At 38.4% G+C, this 23,184-nt stretch overlaps 1 protein-coding gene across 2 annotated transcripts in view; it reads left to right on the forward strand.

The window, feature by feature from the left end:
* Window positions 1-23,184, forward strand: part of PAPLN (papilin, proteoglycan like sulfated glycoprotein) — a 1,077,292-nt gene that overhangs the window by 466,113 nt on the left and 587,995 nt on the right. For both annotated transcript variants that reach the window (XM_044074058.1, XM_044074059.1), the window contains exons 5-6: window positions 6,576-6,678; window positions 19,612-19,742. In XM_044074058.1, the coding sequence (XP_043929993.1) occupies window positions 6,576-6,678; window positions 19,612-19,742 (234 nt within the window). The remainder of the gene's footprint in view (window positions 1-6,575; window positions 6,679-19,611; window positions 19,743-23,184) is intronic.

Below are 23,184 nucleotides of genomic sequence, written 5' to 3' on the forward strand. Positions count from 1 at the left end.
CAATTGTGCTGAATGCTCTTTTCACATCAACAAAAAGATCACCTGCTTGGAAATTTTTTTCTACAGGAATCATATTGACTCACCAAAGTAAATTGTAGCAAGTGTTGACACATTGAAATCCTTACAGTGAAAAACACTTTCAGCAAGCAAAAAATAAAGTTTTAGTCTTTCACCTTCTTCTGAGGGAACCCCTTCCCACAACCCTTTAATTTATGTATAATAACTCCATGGTCACATAACAGTGCAGAAAATACAAAGTTCAATATTTGCTTAAAGACATCTTCAGTTTATGAAATTCCCTCCATCAAGGTGTAAGGGTCCCTTTCTTTATTATGTAGGTACAGGCAACTTAGAAATGCACAGTGATGGTTCTAAAGCCCTGCCTAAACCTGTTTTAAGTGTGAAAAAAATCCATATTTCTAGATGTGACTCAGGAACTGGTCATACACTATATTTTTCATAGTAGTATTTTGACAAATGGAAGAAGAACTGAAGATGGCAGTCCTCACTATCTAAGATGGACTGGACATTTAGACAACAGAATAATTGTGGTCCTTTCTGTACATGTCAGAGAAAATACCAGTAGAGAGTCATAGGTTGTAAATATGTGCAAAGGATTTAATTATCAGTTGTGAGGCTATTATAAGGCAGGTTAGATGCAGGCTTTTAGCAGGACTTAGTTTTGTAACTTGGTAAGCAACTTGCAAAGCAGAGGTTACTTAAAATAATTGTGGAATTAGTCCGAGTTGTTGCCCTAGTTGCTTACTGTTGGGGGCAGAACAATTAGAAGAGGAAGTGGTCAAAGAAGAAAATAAATCTTTGTAGAATGTTTATTTTTTCCTTATGGGCTACACTGTCAATATGAGGAAAATCAGCATGAAACATCATGTGAGGTCTTTGCATTTTCCTCACAAAATATAATTTCTTTATTTGAGGGAAGTAGATACAAAATGGGAAATAGCAAAAACAACAATGAGTACTTTGAGGCAAATATGAAACAAATTAAAGAGGAAAATGTCATCCCCTGGTTGAACAACACAGAAGTAAGGACACAGCAGAAGTAGAAAATAATGCATGTTCAAGAACTATTACGGCAACCATTGTGGAAATTCAGAAAGGTTAACTTGGGGTGTACATGAGGTATAGACATTGTGGAAACCATTTTGCGTTCAGAGACAGCCCTACCACAGTGCTTTATTTTATTTATTTATTTATTTCCCGTTTGATTACCGTGGAAGTCCACTGGGCCCAGAGAGCCCGTTTTCAGTGGAGGCCTGGGGAGAACAGCTCCATGAAACAGATTACAGTAAAGATAGCAGTCCAATAAAAATAAAAGTACAAGTACAAATACATATCAAATAATACAAAGCGTGAGCAATATTGCCCATAGTGGAAAAATATCGTGCAGATACATTTTAACAAATTCACAGAGTTAAAGTCAAAAGTCAAAAGCTATTTACAATATTTACAGAGTGTGAGAGATCGTATGGGAATTAGCTATAGAAGGTTATAGCCAGCTGTAAGGTGCTTAGGAACTCAGGAGGATACCCTCCCAGGGGCTTTTGTTAAAGAGTTCTAGGTAGGGAGAATGCAGTTACATTTCCATTTAGAGGAGAGGTAGGTTTAAAGCTGAGTTTTGAAGTTATTCGTGTTTGACATTGTCCTTAGTGTGGAAGGGAGAAAGTTCCATTTCTTACCTAAGGAGAAGGAGAGGAGAAGTTGTCCAGCAGGACATTTAGGTTTGTGGACAGTAATTAAGTTCTGGTGTTCAAATGTGAGTGTTCTATTTGGGGTGTATGGGGGAAGGATGTTAGTTAGAGTGGGGTATTTGGTTGAATTAAATATTAGACTATCTGCTGTAATGAGCTGGAGGAAGTCCAGGTAATTTGTGAATTCTAACCAGTTGAGGGATTGGAGGGTAACACAGTGATGAGTGGAATGTTTGGCTTTGGTAGCAAATTTAGCACAAAAACATGAAGCACCACAGTGGGCTATCTCTGTGGTCATGCTAAATGTTAATGAGGCATTCCAGGAAATATGCATATGTTGTTTAGCCATGTGCTCTCTCCTGGATCTGCCTTTAGTAACACTTTCACTTGCTGCCATCTACCTAGTAAAATGCTCCCTCCACCCCCTGGACATCCTGTCTGGATGATAGTCTTTCAGACCACCTGGTGTCTTTCCCTTTCCCCTGAGTGACCAATCTTCCACCTAGACAGCCTACAGACTGCAGACAGCTAGGACCAAACAACCTCTGTTCCTGACTGGGTAATGACTCCCTCCAGTAGTGTGATGCCTGAGTCAGTGCTTTTGTTGTCAATGATGGGGAACAAATGGCTCCAAGACTAATTGGAGAGGAGGTAGTGCTTAGCAGGGTGGGAAGTAAACGTGATTAGGAAAACATATATGCTTAACAAGTCACTTTTCTGAGGAAAGGCTATGAATATTGACTCAGTAGTCTCCTGAAGGTAGAAATTATTCTAGAATGCAAAGCATATAGACAAAGACAAGTGCAAAAAAGTGGTAATAATAAAACAGTGCACTGAGTACAAATCTCAGAAACTATCAGCTAAGATTGTAAATGCAGAAAAGCATACTAGAGGGGCTATGAAACTAGTTTAAATGTGAGCTAGTTAGTGGATGAACTTACCGGAAATAGAAATAAGAGAGGTACAAAATATCAGCTCATTAAAAAAATTATTGCACAAGAAAATGGAAAACAAGAAGCACATCATGTAGGCAGGTACAGATGAATTTCACATACCTTTTAAATATACTAAAATGTTGTTAAGAAAAGGAAATGGGGACAAGGCAATAAACAATAATGGAAAATAGGACTGCAACAGTGTTTTTGCATAGCCCTCAGAATGTTACAGCAGTTGCGTAAAATCTAGAGGCTGCTGCATATTGTCTTGTCCCTAACTATCAATGTTTTTGTTCAAGAAACACAGACTAAATTTGTGCATTTTTCCAAACAATATGATGTATGAAACTGTAAATATCTGTCTATAATATTTGGGGACATTTGAGAGGTCATACTGAGCTGTCAACTCTCAGTGACATAGTTCTCATCCTTTCTTACTGCTAGAATCAGGAACAAATGCCATTATTTAGTAGTTAGAGCCCACTTCCTTTTCTTCCTAAAACACAAGTTTTAGAATGCGTTATAAGCGACAGAGCAACATTTTGAAAGGTATGCTCAGCAATGATGGAAAACATTTGAAATTATTGGTAATAACAGTTTGAGATAATAACAGAGAACGCTGAACCTTGTATAACCATGTCACTCGCCATTCTGGATCTGCACTTACATGTGGTCCAGTGTTCTCCATTATCACCAGGCAATAATTCCACTGGACACAAGAGTCTTTTAATTTATGACAAGCATGGTATAAGGTCACTAATAATTAATATTTCTGAAGTTGCTCTATCAACTTTACTGCTGTCCTGCATAATTGTCTAGATTTAAGGTAGTGCTGGTGAAACCCATTTTTGTTTCTTTCCAGTGATTTCCTTAACCTGTCTCTCACTTTCAGTTTGGCTTTCAGATAATTAAGAAGCCAGGTGCATCTAGTGCATTGAATGCCAAGGCTTGTTTCAGGGAGCATATTGTCTTGGGAAGGTAAGATAACTATTATGTAGTTAAAAGAGAGACATGGCATCATGAGCATTGAGGATGACAGACCATTTGTTAGTATATTTAAGTAGTGGCTTTGACTGGGAAACATAACAGCCATTTATAATAACTGCAAGGGCACTTAAGTGTTTTAGACACTGTAAAGAAAGAATGTAGGAGCTGTCACAGATACTGTTCAGGATTAGTAGTATGCTATGTCAGTGGTGTGGTGTCCTAATTAGCAAAATTTCTACTGAGGAACAAAAGCCTATATAATGTTTACACATAGCAATGGAGAAACAAGTTAAACTGGGTGCAACAATGCAGAGCTGTATTTGGGACTGTAAAGGCTGTTCCAATCAAGAGTACAATTGCCAATTACAATTAAGTTATTTCTAGTGCTCCATGAGGGAGTGCCACGAAGGAAGTTAAGGAGACTGACAGAGTAAGGTGAGTGAACATACAGTGAATAGGTAAAGTTTGGTATGTTTAGTTAAAGTGATTTTAAAAGTAACCACAAGTCTGGAGCATGGTCATCCCTAGAAGCACTTTTGGCAACCAGGAAGGAATGGAAGGATTTACTGGCCAGGAGCAAGACTCTTCCATCATGCTAAGGTCCAGGTTTGTCATCTGCAAAATTATAGAAGATATCATTTACCTACAATGGAAGTAGTGTGTGCAACTGTAGCCAAAATTCAGTAATGAAAAGTGCCCCTCAGGGCAGTGGTAGTCAATCCATACTTCCGCCTGGTCACTTTTGCTATTTATGCCAACTAATATTCATTATTGTAGTGGCAAACTTGTTGCCTGAGTCATGAATGGCCTTTGGATTCAGATTACTTAGAAAAGGAGCATAGGAGATAGTTAACCATGTTGTTTGCTGATTATTTGGCTGCTATCTTCCAGTTCTGAGATGTTGTCTCCCACCACATTTGAAAAGTCAAGTCCAAAATTGCTTTTCATGAGCAGGTTGTAGTACTAAGTGTCTGCATCATAGCCCCCTCCCCCCAACAGAGCTCACAGAGGATTCCTTACCACACTAATTACACATTTGTTCTGATATTATAATCCTTTCCCTTGTATATATATATATATATATATATATATATATATATATATATATATATATATATATATATATATATATATATATATATAGGACTACATCCCTCTTTTTTCATTTATAGTGCATCATTTTATTGCATGTTTTCTGAAACGGTGTATATCTTTCTTCCCACTTACTCCTAATCCCTTATTTTGTTTTCCCTAGTTTTATCCACTTCACTACCTATTCTAATAAACTAGGCAGCAGAATGTCTGTAGCCTTATTCTGTGACTCTTGGTTTGAAAAGTACATTTTAAATGAAACATTTAAACCAATGAATTAGGATCCTGGTTTCTCTTCCAGGCAGTTGTAGGCCACCACACCAGTATACAACTGGCCACAGTTCATAAGGATGCCAGATCCCTGTGCATTCACCAGTTGCTCAACTAAGTTGTTGAAACTTGTGACGCAGTGCATACTTGCCTTACCCATGTGATGGATAGACACCACATCAGAGAATCTGACCTAGTATACCATTTATCTAAAGCCACGCTAAAGTTTTACGATTGTGTCTTCCTCTGTATCCAGCCTGTTTTAGCCAGACCATTTTACTATAGATGAATAGTGACACAAGGCTACTGTTCATACAATCCTTAGTATTTCCTCTTTATTTCCACCAGCTATAGCACCTGGCAGATGTCTAAACTCCCTATCATGTCTTTCCTCAAACCAACCCTTCTAGCAGTGGAATCTTCAATCAGAAGTCTTTTTTTCTCCCACTGGGGCCCATGCCTCTATCCTGTCATCACTGAGAAGTTTCTTGTGTCATGCTTTGTAACCACTGTTGGTGCCCCCATAAAATAATCCTGCTGTGCCATGATGCATAAGCATTGCCAAGAGGTTCAGCTAGAAGGATGTGGATCTCTTGCACCACAAACATTGACAGACAACTGCTACTTTTTCTTGACAATGTCAAAGACAGTGGTGGTAACCTTTCTGGCCTTTGGGATGAAAATGTTGTCCTCAAAATCCTGGACATCTTTTCCAGGAAGCATAAGTCATACTTTCGCAGTCTAAAGAAGTGCCTGTTAATGAGACAAACCCGGAACTCCAAACTGTGTCCTGTAAGAGTACCACTGTATCACTCCCATTATATCTTCTGTTAGTTTATTTAATGTCTGGCTAGCTTTCTGAGGTGATGTCAAGGTGAGGGAGTGAAACCCATTGTAGAACTGTGCAGAGTAAAGATGATCCAGATTATTTTATGTCAGAGCAAATGACATGGTGATGCCCTCATGGTACCTAAACAGACATATGGAGAAACAGCTGTTCACAGCTACATCACTTCCATTCATCCTGCCATTTTGTTGACTGCAGTAGTGTATAGAAGTCACCCGGGATGCAGTGCAATGTCCCTTGGGACCAAATGAAAGTTCCAGACATGGACTACAGCTTCACTTATGGTGATTAATGTTCTTCCCAGTGAACCCTCCTTACCCATTGACTACTGTATATTCCACAAATGGGTTACTAGCATCACGGGGAAAACTTTTGTGTTCAAGAACTGGATGATCCCTCGATTTTTAATCTAAGCAAACACATGCAGTAAAGTATACTAAGCTATGTTGGGAGTTGGTATAATGGTTAAGATATTTACCTTTCAGACAAGAGGTACAGGATTTGATTTTCACAAAGGGAAATTGGGTAGATTTAAAATGGTCCACAACACCAGCTAGCCTAGTACTTAGATATGAACATGAGCTATGAACCTATCAATGCAGGAAGTTGCATCCATTCTACAAGTTTTTTCACTGACTGGCAACAGTAAGCACAATAACAAACAGTTTTGTCAAAAACAACTATGTAAGTGTATTAGAAGTACAGAAACCAACAGTATTTTATCTGTCTAAACAGGACTGCCCAGAAGGTTCCCGCGACTTTAGAGAGGAGCAGTGTGCTGAGTTCGATGGCAGTGAGTTCCAAGGAAAGAGATACAAGTGGCTGCCTTACTATGGAGGTGAGAAAACTCTAAACCTCTAGAATGATCTGATGATTAAGGAATGTTGCATCAGCATTATTTTTAACTGTGGAGCATTTGTGTTGATATTTCACTTAGTGCCTTGCATGAATAACAAGAACAATGCATTTGGAGTAAAACAGGTTATTTGAAGACGGGAAAAAATGTGTTCAGAAATTTGTCAGGACTGTTTGTTACCTTTGGTAGGTTAGACAACGATTCCAGAGACCATTATGAGGATAGGACTGAGGCATTTATTTATTAATGTTGTTTATCCATCTAAGAATCAGATAATAATACATTTAGCCAGGCTGTCTTACTTACTGGACAGATGAACAAGGAGAGACTGAAATGAAAACTGAAAATCTTAATTTCTGGAAATGTCCATGGGTTGAAAAAAAATAAAATAAAATATTCATTTCATAAGTGAAAGTCCCTAGTGACTGAAACAGTGTATATGTTATAAAGAGGGATTTGCACCCCTGTCTTGCAGCTCTCCAGACTGAATTTTCTTAGAGATCAGTGTGATATAAAGCTTAAAATAAAGTAAGAGGTGTTAGGTGAATACAAACCTTTACACACTTGCCCTTGATGCTGACAGAGTAGAAGGTTGTGGAGGTGCTGCACTGAGAGTGTTCTATTTTTCAGAAGATATTTTAAACCAAAGTTCTATCTGCCTGAGATTGTAGTAGCTCAGTTGAATGTAAAACTTCCATGGCATAACGGGTTTAAATTTATTTCAACAACAATTGAAACTTCACAACTGCTTCAAAAATATTCCCAATATTAATGTAATTAAATGCACTTCCTTTCGCAAAAAGAGATATCAGAGCATATTTGAACAGTATCTCATTGCTTATTACACAATACTTTTGCATATCATACTATTCAAATTCTCCAAAATGTAAATATCCAGCATAAAGTGTCATTATCTGTATATTTCCCTCAATTCTCTTGTAACATAATAGAACAACTGAACTGTCAACTTATCTGCTGAAACATTTAATACAGTTGATACCTTTTCTTGAAAAATTTTCCAAAATTGTTGTACAATTTTATATTTAAAAACATATTCAGTAGTTTCCAATTCCACACATTGACACTGTCTTTCCTAAATACACTTATATATCATTAGGGGTTTAACATACAGTTTGTGACACCCTACTCTCCAAATAAAATCTTTCATAAACTTAAATTTCTTAACTGCCTTCATCTTTTTCCTTAAATTCATTACATACTTCAGATCTAATTGATCCCAACTTGATATATAATAGTACCTGCTTAATGTCACGTGTGTCTATTTAACACTTCCTAACAAATATTTGTTTATTTAATTCATTAAACAGGTAAATGCATTGGCCCACAGACCCTTTTCAGTCACAACCTGGGCCTGATGGCAAAAACATTAGGTAAGACAGTATAGCAGTGTATCAATAAATAGATAGGAGGAAATTACCAAACGAGCAGTACAATGGAAGTAACAGAGATGAAAGGTCATACTGAAGTAGATTTGACTATGTATGAATATAATAAGTAAAATACAATTAAAAGTCAAGCAATATGTACACACTATTTGTAATAATCAATTTTTTATTTTTTTTTTTTTTTTATTTTACATTTTGTTGACCGGGAATGTCCAACTAGGTTCCACAGATCCTGTTTTCAGCGGAGGCCCGGGGAGAAATGCTCCAGAAGCATGTCTTTAGAAAAAAAACAACATTTTAATTACACCATTAATTTATACAATAATAATGAAATGACACTTTTCACCATGTTCTTTTAATTTACATGTCTCTAATAACTGACCATAATAATCTTCTAAATAAGGTCTAATGTAGACATTATTCTGTACATACACTATCCAGATATGACTTTCTAGCATACTTCATATACAAGTGTTCACAAATCCTAAACAATTTTTCTGTGTGTGTGTGTGTGTGTGTGTGTGTGTGTGTGTGTGTGTGTCTGTGTGTGTGTGTGTGTGTGTGTGTGTGTGTGTGTGTGTGTGTGTGTGTGTGTGTGTGTGTGTGAAGAAAACTTGTTAATTTCTAAATGTGTCGTTAAGGTTTTATGATCAGGAAAATAATTACCTATTACATATTCCTCTCAATCAAATACATATTCTCTAACATATAAATAATTAATTATTATTGCTGTGTGGTCAAGCTAATAGGGGAAATTGATGTAACAAGAATCGTCTGTTCCATGTGCCTTAGAGATGAAAGAATGACCTAGATCACATAAGTCATCCTTAAAGCATTGTCTAAGCCCAACACCACAAACAACGATACAAAGACACATTTTAAATACATTTAAAGAGCCAATGCAGAGAACAGTTTTCTTGCAGACATGGTGGTAATTTTACTCAGAATTCTAAAGAAGAAAGGAATAGCTTTGGCAGAAACTTCTTTAAGGGTTCTCAGTAAGTAGCTATGAATCACTTTACTTGCATTGTTCTTGAACTGTTTTGCATGGGTTGGAAACTCAGTGATAGAAGCTGTCACATACAGGAGTTGTTGTTTTTCTTTTGGCTCTTCCTGGTTAGGGGTTGCCACAGCGGAACTCTGGTCCGCTAATGATTGGCAGTCGATTTTTATGGTGCCAAGGTTCCAGCCAGACGCCCAACCTTGAATGAAGGCATTCCCATTCACGCATGTCTTTCGAATGCCACTCGACTGCGGGTAGGACATGCAGACTCCACACAGAAGGCGCTCCAGCCGAGAATCAAACGGGAGAACCTCTTGCTGTGAGGCGACAATGCTGTCACATACAGGAGTACAGGCCTTAAATCATACCCTGCTGTTACAAATGGGACAAATGGTTAGGATTTGAATTCTACATTGCCAGAAAATAAAGTCAGGTGTAGGGATTATGGAGCCTGATTCCACACTACTAGCAACTATTATATATATGCAAGAGTTGATTAACCTTAAGAGCTTATTTGTAATATGTTATGACTGACACCTGTCATACCTAAATAAGCTCTATATCATCAACAGACAAGGGATGTAATCACTACTACCTCAGCATTTCACTTACCCCTGTTAGAGGCTGCCTTTCATGTAATCTTATCAGCAGTAACTGAGGTTTAACCAAACTGGTTTCTCATGCAGACACACTCACAATGTTTCCAAGGAGGGGCCACTGACATCTCTATAGTGAAAGTACCCATTTTCCATAATCACAGCAAATGCTGTCACAAATCTGAAAAGATCTCTTTTACTGAATATTTTAACAATGAGCCAAACAACATTAAATTATAATTGCTTTTAGTTAAGTGGTATCATTCCCTTCAAAAAGGGCAAATGTCAACAGTCATGTCAGTATTGTGAGGAAACATTTCATTAATAAAATAAGACATCAGCCACAAGCTTCTGTGAACCAACAAATGAAAACTTTTTTCTTTTAAAGTAAACTAATTATTCTTAGAAAACAGTATTACAGTTCCATAGGAAAAAGAAAATAAAATGTTTTGTATGAGCAGACTGATGCCAGAGCAACTCTCCAACTGCAGACATTGTAGTTATTTCCAATTACTTATTGTAAGTGACTGAAGCCTCAGGATAAAAATAAAGTGCAACAAGTATATGATCTAGAAACCCCTGGTTTAACTTTTGCCACAATGTTAGAATTTCTGAAGTCCAAATAGCCCAGGCAAATGGAAAGAAAAGGACAGTAACATCTCTAGTTTGGTATACCCCACAGAGGTTCGAAATATTTCTAAATTGAAATAATAGTTTCAGACAAAATGTAAGAAAATGATACTTGCAGCTCTAGCTCAGTATGCATCATGGAGGGTAGAGAGAGATTTTCAAAACACAAATAGAAACTATCTTATGTTTTAAAACAGTCTGGTATAATGCATAGATTGTTCCATTCCATGGTGAGAAAATGTAGCTTATTAAGGAAAGAGTAAGCATGGCAACAATAAACAATTCCACATCACTGTAAGTTATCCTATGTTATTAAAATAAAACCGTTATAAATTATGCACATCTAATGAAATACACAACTGTTTATATTTTTAATACAAGAAAACATACATCATTTCAGATTTCGTCTCTCATGCCACAACCATGTTTTCTTGAGAGACCCCTAAGAAAACTAGCTTGAGGAGAAAGTGCAATTCCATAGTTAAATTACCAAGGCCCTTGTCTTGGAAGACCTTGTACATTTTTGATATCAAAGTCAAACCCTGTTACCATCTCCTTCTGGTATCATTTTCCATTAGTAGGTGAATCTGCCCTTTTTAATTGGCTATTTAGATCCTGAATCTGCCACCAGTTCTACCAGTAGGGCACACCCTGGTTTACGAGAGAATGGCTCCAAACTCTTGAGATACTTCTAGATTTTCTGGATCTGGGTAGGTACATCATTCACTGAAGTTTCAGACTGAGCTTTACTGAGAAGCAAGTAATGTTTCTATGTAATTACTGCAGGGTTAACAATAGTTGTTTCTGATTCAGTATCTCTCTTAACAATAACATCTCTACCAGGATAGAGCACAAGCCCTTGTGATAACTTGCAACAGCACTTTCAAGACAAACCACTACTTTCATGATACTACCTTATATCCTTTTTGTTCATTCCCTATCTCTGTGTACATTTGGACCATATATATCCCACTTGGTTGCATTGCAAATATCTAACCCTAGGACCCTGGCATGTCCTGGAAACAGTTACTTCTACCTTTGACTGTGGAACCTGGTATGATAATTTAGACTGACCCATGGGTTCCATGTGTAATGCTGGGTAATCCTTTCTTGTGTAGTTGTGTCACTGTGTTCTAACCAGAGGTCACCCTTTTTGCCCATCTCTTCAGCTGAGGCACATTTCTAGTCTTTCAACCAGATCTTCATGTTCTCAAGCAAAGAGCTGAGTGCTTATTCTGTAATTATAAGATCTCCCAACATTTTGAAAGTGGCATATTTATATCCACTCACCACTTATAAAAATACTTACTTCTAAAATGAAATCACTAATACTATCACCTGGGTTTCTTGTCTGCTTTCTAAAATCTTTTCTATAAGTTTCAGGCATGAACTTAAAGCATTCTATAAGGATGCAGTTCACTTTACTATTGTTAGTACAATAAGCATTTGAAATGGGGTGGCACAGTGGCTCAGAGGATAGCATTGTCACCTCACAGCAAGAGGTTCCATGGTTCAGTTCTTGGCTGGAGTGCCTTCTCTACATAGTCTGTATGTCCTCCTTGTGTTCGCATGGGTTTCCTCCAGGTGGTCAAGTTTTCTCCCACATTCCAAAGACATGCAGTAGGTGGATTGGACACTCAAAATTGACCATAGGTGTGTGTGTGAGGTGTGGAAGAACTACCACGGCAGAGCTAGCCACCCAGCAGTGTAAACATTGGCTCTAGATGATTGTCACTGGTGAATTGACACCCAAACCCCATGTACAAAAAAATGAGAAGAAGGGGTTGTGGGTGGATGGATGGATGTTTCCAATAGCACGCATAGTTTTACTTATGAGCACTACAAGCAGAGGAGTTAAAAACCTCAGCTTCTGCCTCTGGTTAACTTGGTTCTGATTACGCAGTCTTTCACATTCCTGAACATAACTATCAAAGTCACCCCTTTATTTATATTGAAGAAATCATTTAGTACTGACCTTGACATCTTAAGCTACGCTCACCTACTACTCCCATGTTCTTGGTGAAGGGTCAAGAGTTTTCTCTCAGGAAGTTGTTCCTTCTCCCTCTCTTTTGCCAAGTCCAGTTCTTGTTGATGTTACCTTCACTCAGTCTCTCTCTCATGCTGTTGCTTTCTTTCTTCCCATGCAGCTTTCTGCTGTTCACTTCTTGTGATTTTATTTATTCATTTTATTTTTATTTGACATTTATTAACCAAGTTAGTCTGGCTCGGCAGGTGCCTTTTTTCAGCAGAGATTCAAGGAGAAAAGCTCCAGATACAAAGATTACAATTAGTTACAAAAGTGAAATACAGATATAAACAAAAACATACAATGAGAATATTATTTGTCTTAAACATTCTTAAAAAGGTGCAATTAATAATCTTAAAATCACATGTAATTGATATAGTTGCATGGTAACAAATAGGAGACGAGGAAAGGAAGGACTACTAAGTAGGCAAGTCCTACTTATAGTGTGAAGTCTAGTCAGTGAATAGTGGGGAAGGGGCAAAGTAAGGGGGTGAAAGATATAGGTGGGAGTTGTCTGATACAGTAAATACTGATTAAGAAGGAGGTGCATTGTTACTGAAATAGAAGTAGAAACATACAAACAGGAGAGTCAAAGATGCAGGAAATGGAGACAGTGGCTTGGAGGGAGAAGAAAGGCTGGGGAGGAATTGTCTCAAGTAGGGTCTTTACAGGGGGCAGGTCCAGGAGTTGAGTAGGTAGCCCTTTAGGGCTAGTTTGAAATTAGGTGAATTGTGGTGAGATCTGATATAGAGAGGGAGCTTGTTCCAAGATATGGAGATTGCATGACTATAAAGACATTTTCCTATGGATTTATTAGGCTTGGAAACTTGGAGAAGGTGTTGGTCAGAGCTACGAAGCTCCCAGTTAGGGACATAGGGGGAGATGAGAGTTGCAAGTGAAAGGCAGGCTAGGGGTTGTTGCAACATGGAGTTGCTTCCATCTCCATGTGTCTCATATCCAACTACACTTCTTCTCTGTTTAATTCAAACTGGATTTTAATATCATTGAAGGACACACTCATGGATGTTTTTCCTAGCTGCATATTGCACACCTACAGTGCTTGCCAGGCTATATCCATGGGAACCGAACTTTGACTGCAGACAAGGAAGTCATCCATAATTACATCAGTATGTGAATGTACTTTACAGCTGCACTGTTTAAGCAGTTGTGCTACTCACATCTTAGAACATTCCTCAGAGCTCATCTTGCCCATGTCCTGACTACTATAAATAAAAAATAAAATATATGCCATATTTTACCTTGTGGATCCATGGGAACATACTCCTTTTTGTGATGAAACTATTTTGCAGGCTATATAAGTCTGATTTACAACATATCCTCAGTATAATAGTCAGTGTATGTACCTTAAGTCCAACCCCATGGTTAGAAAATAATTTGATGGATGGATACAGAATGAATTCCTCTGCTGCACAAAATAATGAGGTGCACTTATGAATGCAATGGGAGACTGGCCTTAAGAGCTACTACTCATCATCCTGGTGGCATAAAAGGTGCATGTTACCCTTTTGCTTTATACTTCTCATGGGTGTATGGAGCACAATTTTTTAATTGAGTTTCTGACATCTCCACATCTGAGTGGCCATTACTTCATGACTGGGTTACTGTGTTGACAGTGACTCAAAATCTCCCCCTTATATAAGTATAACTTATGGATAGTCAGATTAATAGTGATGCATTTTAAAACCAGAAACACATATATACTATTTACATTGCCTACTCATTAACCTTTCTGACTGACTCACGTTCCCACTTCCACCTAAGATACGTATGCACAAAATTATTTAAATAACACTAAAAAGATAGTGCATCCTCTTATTGCAAGTACAGAGACAGGGGGTTACCTAACCAGACCTAGTCACACATTTTATGGAAGCAAATAAAGTTAACTTGATATCATGCCTTAGCTAGTTTTCCCTACAGTGATCAGAGGCATTCTATAGAATGCTTATTAATCTGAGCTTTTACTTTTTCTTTTTTTAGTTATGAGTAAACAGCTAGACAATCTCTTTTTCTAGCAGACTCCGTTTTACGTTGCAAATTCTGGGCACACCTTTATTCTCATAACAACTGTACTGTTAACTATTGCTCTTAGACTAAACAAACATACGTATGTCATTCGTTTCTAGTATGTTAAAACTAAAACTTAAACTAAACCTAAATTCCTCCAAATAAAGATATACAAGACTGAATTTTAATGCTAAACCCAACAAAATCACATAGGATGCTGTTCTTGTTGTTAATATGCTTGGTGGAGGAAAGGGCTGACTCCATCTCATCTCACTTTTAAATTAAGCCACACTCCCAAAAATATTATTTAAGTTTTTTTTTTTCCTTCCTCACATGTACTCTATTCAGGAGTAGACATGAAGACAATGGGAATACATAAACATAATCCAATTAAGCCACCAGGTTCACTGACATTATCTCTTACAGAAACCAATATGGTAAAGTGGTCCTGGCTTACCCCCAAACAAAGATGAATGCAATGCAAAATGATGTCTCAGTCACAAAGGGGGGAATTAAAATCATCATCAGCCATCTTTTCCCATTTTATTACATGGGTTCAGGGTGTTGCAGCCACTGTTGCCATCTCTCTTGATTCATTGCCAATCTCCTACCTTCATGCCTGGTTGTTGCAGGTCTCCTCTTACACAAACTGTCTATCTCTTTGCTGGATGCCCTCATTTCTTTTTGCCTTTTTCCTGTCTATCCCAAATCTTCTTTACCAGAGCGTCTTCTGCTTTCCTGCACTTGCCCAATCTACCATATTGTTTTCTTTTTGACCTTATCTGCAATTGGAGCTACTTTGGGCTTCACCTCTGATGTCCTCATTTCAAGAGAATTAAAACAAAGGGTCAAACACTGAGTGCTGAGTGTACAGGTACTATGTCTAAAACAAGAATACAAGACTGCAAAGTATGCAATGGGCTAGATTAAGTAGTCAATAATTGTAATCAATCAGATCATATCAAACAGCTGCTGTTTGTTAAAGAAATGTTGGGTAACTAAATGCATATGCTGCTGAAATGTTCTTTTACCAGCTAAAGTCAGACAGTACTAATAATATAATACATACTTTTTGATGGGATTAGTGAATCTTACAGATATATGTATATAGTGATCAACTCAGTTTCTGATAATTCTAACTTCTATGAGGGAAGGCCAGCAGTGTAGGGAACTGAGCATTTATTCTCACTGCTGTAACCTGGATTTCAGTAACAGCCTGTATCCGAAACAGTCAGCCATAGAATGGAGCTAGGAGTAGACTGTGGCCAGATTTCATTTCATTAGGGAAGTTTAAGGGTCCCTGTGCTAAATGACCATAGATGAGCTGCACAAGTTTATAGTACTGATAGAGACCTTAGGTCACTGCCACCATAGGTGAAGCCTTCTCCGTGTAGTGATTTCCCAGCTAATCCTGACCATCTGTGCTTAAAAAGTAAAATTTCTTCATATAATGAGGTCTCGCTGAAATTAGCAAACTTTCAGCTGTTGTAATATCCCTTAGAGAACTTGTGTGCACACAAGCAATGAATGCATTTCACATACAGACAAACATGTTAATCACAGACACACACACACATACATACACACTGACTAATGCATTATAAACATTTTTCATTTAGCTGTCATGGAAAATCATTGAAATTGCTCCCTTTGGCTTATCATTATAGCATGTTATTTGTGTATGGTAGCATCTTAAACACTACCACTTCTAGGCTTAGAGCAGAAATACCCAGAGTTCCCTAAAATTTGTGTACTACATAGCATATTTGTGTCTAGTACTGTTTCTGTCTTCTTGCAGTTCTGTTGAAAAGCTTTGTTGAGCTCTGCATTGCCTGTAGACTGAATTAGATTTTACAAATTAACATTTTCATAGAAAATCTGTACATGATACTTTGCCATGAGGGTGGAAGTAGTTTTTTTTTGTTCATTGGAGGAATTGCAGCCCCTGCTCCCCAGTATGGAAATAGGGGCACACCTATATTGGTGTAGTACAATGAAACGTAAATGTAAAATGAGGTAAAGACAGTAACGGAGTAATTGGGTAAAAGATCAAACATCAGGACTACAACTGCACAAGGATAAAATGTTTATTAAAGAGACCATTAAAACCCAACTGTTGTTTTTATTTTGGCTTTTCCTGGTTAGGGGTCACCACACCAGAACTCCGGTCTGTTAATGATTGGCAGTAGATTTTTACATTGCCGAGGTGCCAGCCCGATGCCCAACCTTCAACGAAGACATGCGTGAATGATGTTTCTTATTGTCAGTGTATTAAACAATATATAAAAATTAGAGTTTTACTGAGGAAAAGGAAAAAGAAAGCTAATTTAGAGTTTTAGTTAACTGTCTTGTTCACAACCACACTGTTGATGAAAGCATTGTTTCATTACAGCATATTTATTTATTTATTCATTTATTTACTTAATAGTCATTCTGTTTGTTGAGCTCTTGGAGTAATTTCTCTAAACAAATGATTAGCATATAGTATTTCTTTTTCCTACTTAGGGTTTGTATCCTCCTAAGAAATGGAAGTTAACTCTTTTGATCTGCTTTTTTTTGCAAATTTGTTATGTAAGCATACCTTATTCAATTATTTTCTAATATAGAATTTGTTCCCAAAGGAAACCGTCAGGCTACTTGTTGAGATCACCACCTGTACTAGAAAAATCAGTGAATGTCTCAAAGCCACATGTATGGCTATGCACTCTGTGTTCCCATATTTTTATCTCCCTGGTCCCAAAGATGTACAGTAAGCACTGTCTACATGCACATGCTCCACATGGTTGTACCATGAGATACATGGAGGATGCCAATTCCCAGTGCCCAGAAGAATTCTATTTGTGTTACATGGTGCCTCCAGGTAATAGTCATCATTAAACTGTATCCAAGTAAAACACCATGGGACACACCACGAGAAGTGAGGAAATCTTCTTTTATTCAAAACAGCACATAAAACAGGGAAAGATAAGCGCTTTCGCATGCACTGTGCACGCTTCTTCAGATCTGTAGGACCACCCCTACTCCCACCCAACCACTGATGTGAGAATAGCATTTCTGCTTATCCATGACAGACCCCACACACACACAAACACATATTTTCAGGCCTAGAGATCCAGTGTGGTAAGAGGCAGGGCATGTTCTTGCTTGACACCAACTGCCACCCATCATGCACAGAAGTAATATTCCTAAAAAGTTATAACGTTACGATTTGCATTATTCTTATAAAATATCGGATTCTGTATATTCTAGATATTAAAACAACTGAAGACCATAACATTCTTAATTTTACTAAAAAGCTATCATCACATTATTCGTAAACCTTCACCTTCAGTTACTTTTTATCAGTATTTGACACCAGCCCAAAACAAGTCTAAAAAACGTCCGACTCCTTTTTAAGTTAACAATTAATTTAATAATTCATAGGTTCATAGGTGTGTACTAGGCTAATGGCCCTGGAGCTCTCACAAGCCTAGCCCAAAAAAGTGCCCTGGCATTGTGCCACCCGACGTTAGCTCCCATTGCCTCTATCCAGTAGAGTCACTGGAGTATTCTCTGGGGTGAATTTTCTGTTACCCATCCACTCATCGAGATTTCTCTTGAAGACGGCCAGGGAAGTGCTAAGCTTGACATGTATAGGAAGCCTATTCCAGAGCATGGGCAGTCTCTGGGTGATGAACCTGTCCCTCCAGCACGTTCTGTTGATTGTGGTAATGAGGTTGAGGTCTCTGGAGTGTGTGGTACAGAGGGACTGGGATTTCTTTAGATGTAGCATTTCTAGCAGAGCTGGGTCTGACATGGCTTTGTAAGTCAAGCAGAGATCGCCTCTAAGTAAACAATAAGAGACAGAGAATAGATGAAGTTTCTTGAGTCTGTCCATGTAGGACATGTGTCTAAGGCCTAGGATCTTCTTTGTGAGGTACTTCTGTGGCCTCTCCAGCGGTATCTAGTGAGGTACATGCCAAATGGGGCATTATACTTGATGAGTGGTCTAAAGAGGGATGAGAAGAGGGATGATGACCTCTTTCTTCCTGGATGCAAAACCCTTGGTTATGAGATATGCCACACCGAAGGACTTTCTGACCACAGTGGCGATGTGGTGTTGGAATAAAAGGTTGCTGTCAACCTGGGTGCCCAGATCTCTTATAACTCCTTCAGTGTTCCGTAGGCTCCCATCAATGTCATAATTAGTGGAACTGAGTTTTTCCCAAAGTGAATTACAGTGCATTTTTTGGCGTTCACCTTAAGGCCATGGCTCCAACATCAGTCATTGATCTCAGTGAGGCCTTTCTGAAAGATGTCTGCATCACTTGGAGAATTAATAATGGCTCCCAGCTTGCAGTTGTATGTGAACTTGGTCAGCCAGACTCCTTTGTTGGCCTGGACTTCTGAGAAGTAGATGCCAAACAGGAGAGGATCCCTGTGGGACTCCACTCATGACTGGTCGGCAGTCTGACTTTGAATCTGGTACTTTCACTCTGTGGGTCCTGTGAGCCAATTTGCAACCCACCTAGTGATATAGGGGTTGATGCCTAGTTTGGTGAGTTTATCAATAATTCCTGAGTGAGGAAGGGTATCAAAGGCCTTGGCCAGATTGAGGTAGGCTGTATAAACTGCTTCACCCTCATCCACAGCCTTGGTGACTGACTCGAAGAAGTCAACCAGGTTAAGCAGGCAGGATCTGCCTTTAACAAAGCCAAATTGCTTGGGGTCTAGAGGTTGGAGATTACCTATATCTTTTTTAATCAGGTCAATGATGATGCGTTCCATGCCTTTACATATCAGACTCATCAAGCTAATGGGGCAATAATTCCCAGGGTCTATAGTCACTCCCCCTTTATGTAGAGGGATGACTGTAGCAGTGTGCCATTTGGTCGGGACAAAGCCTGAGGTAAGGCTGTGACTGAACAGGGCACACAGATGTGGTGCCAGTTTATTGTAGTTCATGTAGAACACAGCCAGGGATATTATCAGATAACCACGGATGCTGTGTTCTTGGCCTTGGACAATGCAATTTTATGCTGGGTACCTGGTATTCTTCCAGTATTGTGATTGGTCCTTTTGGGGGGGGGGGGGAGATAATTAAAGATGCATTACTTTTTTTTGCTTTGTGCTGACAAGGAATGCAACTGGGTGTCTAAAATATGTGTTTATGGGATTTGGTTCATGTTTGTTAAAATTAATATTAATTATTAAAATTAATATTTCACTGGTTTCTCTTCTCTACAGCTCCTAACAAGTGTGAACTGAACTGCATTCCTAAAGGTGAAAATTTCTATTACCGGCACAAGGAAAAGGTAATCGATGGAACCCCATGTGAGCCTGGGAAGCGAGACATCTGTGTGGAAGGAGTTTGTAAGGTAACCCATTCTGCAGGTCTTCTTTTGATGTTCATTTTTAGAATATAAAATACAGCTAGTACCTCTGCTTCATGGTACACAAAGAACCATTTCCTAGCATACTGTTAGACTTAACAGTTCAGTACTGTAGTCTATCTGTCTTTCACACTCACTTACCCAACTTTGTTTTCAGTATAATTATTGTATTTCATTCGACTTCACATAATCTACCACAACCAATGTATACTGTTCTAGATCTTGTGTTACTTTGTGGAATGTGTTTAGTGTTAGAAAGAGTAAGTAAGAAATGTACGCAATCTGAGAACAAATTCTAAAAAGATGCACAATACAAAACTTAATTGTTAGTGATGTAAAAAAAAACTTAATTATCTTATAGTATTTATAGGAAATAATGCAAATTCCCTTCAATTTATGTAATTAGGAGCTCTTGGTTTAAGGCTACACTTCGGCGTGTGTATGAAATTACTGAATTGCTCACAAGGAGAGCTGTTGTCAGTAGAACTGCAATTTGAGATGGAATTTGGTTAACCCCTTTGAGCATTCCTACAGGCACTCTTCCCCCACCCCCCTCAGCCAAAGGTGAGCTTGCACAGAAAGGCAAACCTGAAATGTAAACAAAGGATGAATTAAAACAAAAAAATCCCTGGGATTGTCCCTTTAAGTCTGTATAAAGTGGCTACTTCCTGTGCTAATGTTTTCTGTTGTGTTCAGGGACAGATGAGAGTATATCATCTTCCAAGGCAGGCAGAATAGGTTGACTGAAGTAGTCAGCCTGAAAGGGTTCCAGCAAAATATATAAGCCAAAAACAAGATACAAAGATTTCTTGATCTTGTTTGCAGTTGGGGAGGAGGAAACATAAATGACCCCACAGATCAGGGTACCACCAGTTAACACTGACCATACAACAATGTGATTCATACTGCTGGTTACGAAAACAGAGCCATGACATCTACAAAGCTAGACTCTAGGACTATACATAAGCAGAATATGACAGAACACGTAGTTTCATAAACAGAAATTGTGAAGGTAACAAGTGACCAGCAGAGTGCAGGAACTGTAGAAGAAATAGCTATCTGGTGAAGGATAAATAATGGGCTGGCAAAGTGAAAAGGGCATGAAAGCCAATTTGATTCACTAAGGACGTGAAGGCAACCATAAAGGGAAAAAAAACTAAAGGGATTGCAGAAACAAGAGAGACAATTGTTAGAGGATATATGAAGGCTAAAAATAGAGATGCAAAGTTCATCAATATACAGTTCATCAAGAATACAGCCAGTGCTGTGGCATAAAGGAATAAAGCCATGACTCTTGTGCAGGCAACCTAGGTTCAGTTAGCAGGTCACACACCTGAGGTACTAGTAAGGAGGATAGCTGTGCCTGTCCCGAGGGCAGGAGGGCAGCCTGAAAATGTCAGCTCATGTTGGAAATGAGAAATGAATCAGCATGGACTGTCCACTGCATGCCCCAGCTCTAGAATATTGCCAGGCATATGAAAGAGAAGGGGTTCAGTGGGTAAAAAAAAAACATTCCCAACAGCAGTATGACATAAACCTCCTTGATAGCCCCAACATTTATCATACTTAGTCCTGGGAAGCCAGGAAGAGTAGATAGACCCACTGTTCAAGGATAGGTAACCAGGGTCCACTGATAATCAGCTGTAGGAGACAAAAAAATAAGAAAACAATTGTTCATCACGAATACAATGAGAGAAACTGACAAAATGTTTAGCATAAAACATTAAGACAAAGAAAGCTTTTTGAGGAGTTAATTGAACTAACTTGAGACGGGAAAAAGTAGAAGGAGAGGAGGATTTGGCATAATGTTTAAGGTCTTCACCTCATAGAAACAAGGTACAGGGGTTGATTCTGAGGTAACTGGCTAGGCTTAAAATGGTCCTTTAGGGCAATGAGCCTAGTATTCACCTGTGAACCTATGAAAAACAGTCAACACTATAAAGAAATATTTCACATCATGTGAGAAGGAAGGACAATGGTTGGTGAATGTTTGACACATGGGGACAAAACAGTGGAGAAGGTTGAAACTGAACTGATAGACTGAGGGATCTGGGGATAGGATGCAGAAATTGAATGGGAATCCACAAAAGATCCCAAACAGAGCTAGCTATAGGTGTACTACCTCTGACAGACCTATTTAATGTGTCCTTTAAGGAAGGAACAGCCCCAGATAACTGGATACAATCATTAGTAATAATATTCTACAATGGTGTAAAAAGGAGATGCCCAGGAAAATACAGCCTTATTTCAGTGGGCGTGGAATAATGAAAGTAATATTAAAATTAAGAAATAGATTCCTGTAACAGGTTGGGCTATACAATCATTTTCAGCATGGATTCGCTCTAGGTAGAGCCTGCCAAACTAAACTAATCTAGTTTTATGACTTGGTTACTAGGAAAGTAGGCAGAGGTAAGTTTGTGGATATGCTCTCTCTGGATTTCACTAAGCCCTAGCTGCTAATGAGATATTACTCCATTTAACTTTACCTAATCTGTGGATCAAAAATTCTCTCTGTTGTGCTAACTCACTAGCCATCATGGGCAGAGAAAATCCCAGGAAAGTAACTGTTTTACTTAAATTACTCTATATATCTCAAATATTAATTATTTGCCAAAGCCTTTAGCAATTTTGCAGTTGCTGAAATCTTAGGTTCCTTAGCTGCACTGGAGTTAAGATTATAAAATATGCAATAAAAGTTTTATAACAGAATCAATTGATCTTTTATATTATCTAAAAAATAATAAAGTTCTAACTTTCCTTGCACCAAGATCAGTGAGATATTAAGTATTTGTCAACATATAATTATTGTGATATTCTGTAGTGCCCATTGAAACTATACCATCTTCATCACTATAAAAAGATATTATTCTGCATAGCATTGTATTTTTCCATAAGTATTACACATCGGGCCAGATTCAGGAAGGCTTACACGGAGTTCAAGAGTAGTGTAAGCCTCCGTGTAACCCTCCTGATTCAGGAACAGCCCAAATCTCCGTGTAAGAGACAGCTAACACGTCTCTTACACGGACTGGGCGTGGAAATGCTCAATACCTCATTTGCAGCTCAAAGATATGCAAATGAGGTATTTGAGCGATCCACGAAGCAGAAACCAGTCTGTGTAACGGACGTGTTAGCTGCAGAAATGTACTCAGCTGACAACTGAGTACATTTCTGCAAAATTAAAAACGGAGCTATGTCAGCTCCAAATAAAGGGTGCATATGTTTCATTAAGCATGCCAATGGCCAAATATGTGGCCATTGGCATGAAAAAGTGTTTCAAAAATAAGTTATATAACTTTTTTTTTTCCCACGGGATTTTTGCGTTTAACTGCAGCGCACACCCGCGCAAACGGGGTGCGCTACCTAAAACTGAAAACCGAAGCTTATAAACCCACAATTGTGGGATTTATGTATTACATTGAATGTC

This window comes from Protopterus annectens, chromosome 6.part0 (assembly GCF_019279795.1).
Source record: "Protopterus annectens isolate FY-2018-M chromosome 6.part0, PAN1.0, whole genome shotgun sequence".
Taxonomy (NCBI): Eukaryota; Metazoa; Chordata; order Ceratodontiformes; family Protopteridae; genus Protopterus; species Protopterus annectens.